Genomic DNA, 6,605 nt, shown 5'->3' on the forward strand with positions numbered 1-6,605 from the left:
TGGATACAATCACAAACTGCAAGACTCCGCCCTTCCAGTTTCCAAACAGCCAACTTCTCGAAACAAATACCAAAGGGAGCTCAGCGCTTGTCGGAATTACTTCAGAATCCTGCCCACAAAAACCCTATTTCCAATATCTCAGGACATGCAGCAGACAGACAGATCAATATCACAGAAAAGCTGCAAAGTTCACATCTTCACCCAACATGAGAACGATGCAGTAACAGCCAAGCTCCTAATACTTATCAAAACAGAGGTCTCCAGTCCTTCATGTCCCTGCCTGAGACTTCATGCACCTAAACTGCCTAAGTCAGGCTGTGAAAGGAACAGTCCCTATAATCTATTTTTCTGTCCTGAACACTCCAGTGTAACAAAATGACTTCTCCAAGCTCCTTGCTCCTAGTCGAGTTCTTATCTTCTGCTATTAGCTAAAGAGCTACTGGTTCAGGCAGACAATGACCACGCAGCCACCTGAGCGTTAATCCAAATGTTTTTTTTAAGGCCACAAGCCAGTTGCCTGTTTTTTCTGCAAGTCCTCACAGGACACAGAAACGGCATTTATGAGCTAACTTACCACCTCAGCTGCCCCCCAGCATTTTGTAAGAAATAGGAGTCGCTTGTCAGGTGACGCACCCCAACAAATTCAATCAGTGCAGTTAATATCACTTTCATTTTCCTGAAGCAAAAAGGAACACAAGCCTGCAAACACAACAGAGAGCAGGGCTCTGTCCCCTGAGGCCCCGCCGCACTTAATGACTACTTACAGTAACAAGCACTGCCAGGATTACGCCACAGTTTGGTATTTTTTTAATACAATCCTCCAAAAAAGAAGCATCTCCCAAAGTGTCATTCTATGTGCCTAGTACTTTCAGCTATTTTATGCAAAAACGAGTACAAATATTAGCTTTAGGGTTGCGCAGGGAGGCAGCAAGGAATGTATCTGGTTATAACGTTTGAAAGTCAACAGAAGTATGGGATCAGGTCCACAGTAAACTTTATGGAGTGGCACCTGCAGAGGAAATTACTCATTGCATGATTGATGCCACAATTAGAGGCATAAAAAGTAATTCCATGATAAACAAGCGACAGAGCAGAAAAAGAATATCCTAAGAGCGTATGCATGCTCACATAAAAGCACATACTGAACAGTCTACCTAACAGAAGAAACAGTTTCCACTGACACACACAAGTTCTCCAAGGGTGGAAATCGCACAATACCCGTCCCTCTTCGCCCTCACAACGGGAGAGATCTCTCAATGCTGATCTTGCTGCTGTTGGGCCAGTATCTGCCCTTAGCCCTGAGGCAGCAACCCTGGAGCCATTAGCCATGTTACACAACTATTTCACAGCCTCGTAGCTTCAAGAGCCGCCGTGTCCCCCAGCAGCACTCTGCCTGTCAAACCAGCAGAGCCCCACCAGCCTCACATCTACCCAGGCCATGCCAATGGAGACATGAGCCAAAGCCTAGGGATCAATCAGCCAAACCTCCCAGTGGGCACATGAGAATAATCAACCGGGCTACGTCTTGTTAAAAAAGCATGGATACAAAATCTCACCTTTTTTTTTTTTTTTTGTAAACAAAAGAGAATAAAAGGATGAGAGGAGCTGGCTCTCCGAAGCCATCACGTCTTACCAATCGTAGGCTTAACCCCAAGCACTACAGATACGTGTGCATTCCCTGCATCTTTGCAAGTTAGATTATTTACTACCTTTATGCAACCACATCAGAAAAGCTTTAGCCAAAGTACCACCTAAACCGAGGGAATATATACCCCCCCACAAACACATATTTATTTACCCTCGTGATCCACATTTACTAAACGACTTCAATGCACCACTTCAATGCACAGCACATGGGCTCGATACATTTTTGTGGTTCCTCTCCAAGAACTTCACAGATAAATTGCTGCCTCAGGAAACTGAAAGTTGCACATTAAACTGCAAGGAGCTTATTTCTGCCCATGCCACCACACTGGTCGAACGAGCAGACACTTTATGAACCTCGAACGCTTGCTTACCTGAGACCGACACTTTCATGAGGGCTTCCAGGGGCCTGTTGTTGTCCAGATCTCGACTGAGTTTGAGTTCCCCAGTGGCAGAGTCCAAAAGGAGCAAGTTTAATTCGTTGCCTTGCACAAAGGTGTAGGCCAGGCTGTCAGACACATCGGGATCGTGAGCAGGGATCTTGCCAATCACGCCAGAGGGGAAGCTGTTGGACTTGTTGGTCACGTAGTTGTTGAAGAGGATCTGGAAGTCCTGCAGCACCGGCGGGTTATCGTTCTGATCCAAGAGGCGGATGTGCACGGTCGCCCGGCTCACAAGAGGGGCCGAGGTGGCCTGCACCACAATCACGTACTCTGTCCGGCTCTCGTAATCCAGGTCCATCAGGGCTGTGAGGTCTCCATTCAACAAGTCTAGCTGGAAGACCTCGGGGATGTTGCCCTCTACTATCTGGTACATGATCTGTGCGTTGGTCCCCTCATCGGGGTCAGCTGCGCTGATTCGTGCCACAATAGAGCCCACGGGGCTGTTTTCCTCCACAAAGATGTCAAATTCATCCTTCTCAAAGACAGGAGGGTTGTCGTTGATATCCAGCACAGTCACTTGGATATCCACAGAGGCTTTCAGGGGTGGGCTGCCCCTGTCTACAGCAAAGGCCCGCAGGCTGTAGACAGCCACGTTCTCACGGTCCAGCTTGCGCAGCGTGCGTATCACTCCAGAAGTGGGTTCAATGTAGAAGTCTCCATCTCCATCATCACCACCTTGGAATGTATAGAGGAGACGGCCGTTGAGGCCCGAGTCACGGTCAGTGGCAGAGAGCTGCAGGACGCTGGTGGAGAGCGGTACGTCCTCAAAAACGGAGCCCTGGTAGCGGTCGCGCAGGAAGCGGGGCGCGTTGTCATTAGCATCCAGGATGAGGATCTCGACGTAGGTGGTGTCCGATTTCTGGGGGATGCCGTTGTCGTGGGCTGTAATGGCCAACGTGTAGGAGGCTTGGTCCTCGTAGTCCAGCTCCATCAGGGTGGTGATGGTGCCGGTGTCGGGGTCGATGCGGAACTGGGGGATGTTATCATCCAAAATGTAAGTGATTCTCGCATTCTCCCCCGTGTCTTCGTCGGTGGCACTGATGGTGACAATCGAGGTGCCAATGGGCTTGTCCTCACTGACGCTCACCGTGTAGTGGGAGCTCTGGAAGACCGGGCGGTGCGTGTTGGCATCTGTGACGTTGATGAAGACCTGGACAGTGTCAAAGCGAGTGCCGTCAGAGGCAGTGACTGTGAGCACATACTGCCTTTCCTGCTTGTAATCCAGGGGCAAGGCCAGCGTGATCAGCCCCCCTCCGCTCTGACTGGTGATGGCAAAACGGTTCCTCGTGTTGCCACTGGTGATCTGGTAAGTCACGACACTGTTCACGTCCCTGTCCACTGCCGTCAGAGTCAGGACGCTGCTGCCCACAGCCGCGTCCTCGTTCAGCCTGAGGTGGTACACCTTCTCAGTGAAGGTGGGGTTGTTGTCGTTCACGTCCAGGACAGTGATGGACACGCTGGCCGAGGAGGTCATGACTGGCACGCCATGGTCCCTGGCCTCCACCCCAAAGTGATAGTTCTCCACAGTTTCTCGGTCCAGCTCTGCGGCCACCGTGATCCACCCCGTGCTGTTGTTGATCTGAAAAGGGAACCCCGAGTCACCTGCCGTGGGGGCACCCCCAGCGGGCGGTGCCATCTCTATGAGTTTGTACTCCAGGCGCGCATTCTCCCCAGAGTCCGCATCCACAGCCTGGATGTGCAGCACCGAGTAGCCCAGGGGAACGTTCTCCAGCACCGTGGCCTGGAAGGGAGTGCTGACAAAGATGGGGGCATTGTCGTTCACGTCCACGACCTGCACCGACACCATGCCGCTGGAGTTGATTAAAGGAGGCCTGCCCCCATCCTGGGCTTTGATCCGGAGCGTGTACTCCCGAATAGTCTCGTAATCCAGAGGGTTGATCAGGTCGATGGCACCGGAGAAGGAGTGGATGTAGAACTGACCTTTGAGGTTGCCACTCACGATGCTGTAGTGCACCTGGGCGTTGCTGCCCCGGTCCCGATCCGTGGCCTGCACCTGCAGTATCTGGCTGTTGACTGGGGCGTCCTCTTGCACCTGGACCAGGTAGCGCTTCTCGCTGAACTGGGGGTAGTTGTCGTTCTCGTCCTCGACCGTAATGTGCACCATGGCCGTGGCGCTACGCGGTCCTGGATCCTTGCCCTGGTCATTAGCTTCCACCACCAGGTGATACTCAGAGACCTCCTCGCGGTCCACCGGGGCTCGGGTCCTCACGACGCCCGAGCGCGGGTCGATCTCGAAGACCCCGTCGCCCGCTCCCGGCTCCAGCAGGCGGTACAGCATGTTGGCGTTGGCCGGGGCGTCGCCGTCGGTGGCGCGGATGGTCAGCACCTCGTAACCCACCTCCAGGTTCTCCCGGATGCTCTCCCGGTACTCGGGCTGCTCAAACACCGGCTCGTGGTCGTTGGTGTCGCTCACGGTCACCGTCAGGTAGGTGGTGGCCGAGCGGCGGCGCGGGGAGCCGTGATCGGAGGCGGTCACCTTCAGGACGTGGGTGTCCTTCGTCTCCCGGTCGAGGCTGCGGGCGGTGACCACGCTGCCCGTCTGGGCGTCGATGGAGAAGTAATCGTTGGAGCGCTCGTCGAAAAGCGCCTCCATGGAGTACGTCAGCCGGCCTGCTTCCCCCTCGTCGGGGTCCTGGGCCCGCAGCACGATGACGGCCGTGCCAGCGGGCTCGTTCTCGGGGATGGACACCTGGTAGCTGGGCAGCTGGAACTGCGGCGGGCTGTTGGGGCTCCTCGCCCGCCGCGCTCCCCGCTGCCCCCAGCTCTCCGCACCGCTCCGGGGTGCCGGGGGGCAGCCTGCCGAGACCCCCCCGGCTGCGGGGGGCTCGGGGACGCCCCTCCGCCGGGCTCGCCGCGGGCAGAGCCCCCCACCTCGGGGCTCGGCGGGGCCGGGGGCTCGGCGCAGCGCGGTGCCCGCAGCCCTCAGGCTCCCGGCGGGCGGCAGCGCGGGGGGCTCGGGGGCTCGGCGCCCCGCAGCCCCCGGGGGCAGGTGGAGGAGCGGGGCGGTGCGGGGCGGCCGCAGCTCCCCGCCGCCCGCCGGGGCCAGGGCGCAGAGCAGAGCGGCCCAGGACACGCAGGAGGCGGCGGACAGCCGCGGCATCTCCGGGGCTCAGGAGGCAGAGACGGCGGGCAGGGGGCTGCCGCACAATCCATCCACCCGCCGGGCTGCCCAGCCGCCCTCATCCATCAGCCCCGGCCGCCGCCGCCGCCGCCTCCCGGGCTCCTCGGGCGCCCCGTCCCGGTCCCGGTCCCCGTCCCGGTCCCCGTCCCCGTCCGCGGGCGGCGGGCTGGAGAGCTCCAACTTTTCCACCTTCAACTTTGAAGTGAGTTCAAAATGGCTCCTCTCCTCCTCCTCCTCCTCCCGCTGCTGCTCCCGAGAGGGCGATTAGCATAAACCTGCTGCTCGTCTCCTTCTCCAAAAAAAAAAAAAAAAATTAAATACCGAAGCACTCCCCCCTCCTTTCTCCTCCTCCTCCTCCTCTTCCTCCTCCTCCTGCTAGGGCGCAGCGCCCCCTCGGCGGGGCCGCCCCACGAACGGCGCAGTCCCGCGTGGTCCCTGCGGCCACCCCGTCCCCTTCCCGTCCCTGTCCCCGTCCCCGTCCCTTTCCCCGTCCCCGTCCCGTCCCCGCAGCTCCGCGGCGGCGCGGGGGCTGCCCGGGGCGGGGATTCCCGACGGCCCCGCCCGGCCCCTCCCGGGTGGGGGCCGGGGGCCGGATCCTGCCCCCGGGGGCTCCCGCCCTGCGGAGCTCGGCGGCGGGCTCCGCGCCCCGGCTCGGCTCGGCACGGCTCGGCTCCGGGGGCAGGAGAAGGGAGAAGGTGCCCAGGGTGGCCGCGGAGCGAGCGGCTGGCTTCCCCGGGCGGCAGCCACCTGTCGTCTCGGGTTTGCCGTTTAAACTGAAATTAAAGTGATTGACAAATAAACAAATGCGAATAAAATGTATAAAGAAAGAAAGAAAAGTGGGATCGCTTTGCAGAGCGAGGGTAACTCCGGTTCCCCCCAGCCGGAGCTGCGCTGTGCGCTCTGCGCCTTTCCCAGGGCTGCCGCTTTGCTGCGGAGCAGCAGGTAGGACCCGGAGCCTTCAACTAAAGATTTCTTTGGGGCGACTTCAGATAACGCACGAGCTGCAAAGTCGCCCGGCTTGTGGGCAGAAGCAAAGCCAAAGCCCAACATTTCGCTCTTGCCCCGGTGAGCACGGTGTCGCTCCTCTCCCTGACTTTCCGACGGGCACTTTCCGTCGCTGTGTTTGCGATATTCCCCTTGGGTTTGCAATGCTCCCGCTGGGTTTGCAATATCCCCGTTGGGTTTGCAGTATCCCCGTTGGGTTTGCAATGTTCCCGTTGGGTTTGCAGTATCCCCGTTGGGTTTGCAATGTTCCCGTTGGGTTTGCAATATCCCCGTTGGGTTTGCAATGCATCCCCGCGGCTGCGGCGTCCCCTGGTGGGGGCGGCCAGAAGCGCGCAGGTTGCGCGCCCGCGCTGCCAACCGCAGCAGAGGGA

The 6,605-nt window shown here is 58.1% G+C and overlaps 1 protein-coding gene across 6 annotated transcripts in view; it reads right to left on the reverse strand.

The window, feature by feature from the left end:
- Positions 1-5,748, reverse strand: part of CELSR1 (cadherin EGF LAG seven-pass G-type receptor 1) — a 165,791-nt gene extending 160,043 nt beyond the window's left edge. For 3 of the 6 annotated variants that reach the window (XM_048068506.2, XM_048068507.2, XM_048068510.2), the window contains exon 1: positions 2,019-5,748. In XM_048068506.2, the coding sequence (XP_047924463.2) occupies positions 2,019-5,208 (3,190 nt within the window). In that variant the 5' untranslated portion in view covers positions 5,209-5,748. The remainder of the gene's footprint in view (positions 1-2,018) is intronic. The other 3 variants (XM_048068508.2, XM_048068509.2, XM_048068505.2) reach the window with 1 other exon arrangement.
- Positions 5,749-6,605: the final 857 nt, after the last annotated feature.

The sequence above is a fragment of the Anser cygnoides genome, chromosome 1, assembly GCF_040182565.1.
Source record: "Anser cygnoides isolate HZ-2024a breed goose chromosome 1, Taihu_goose_T2T_genome, whole genome shotgun sequence".
NCBI lineage: Eukaryota > Metazoa > Chordata > Aves > Anseriformes > Anatidae > Anser > Anser cygnoides.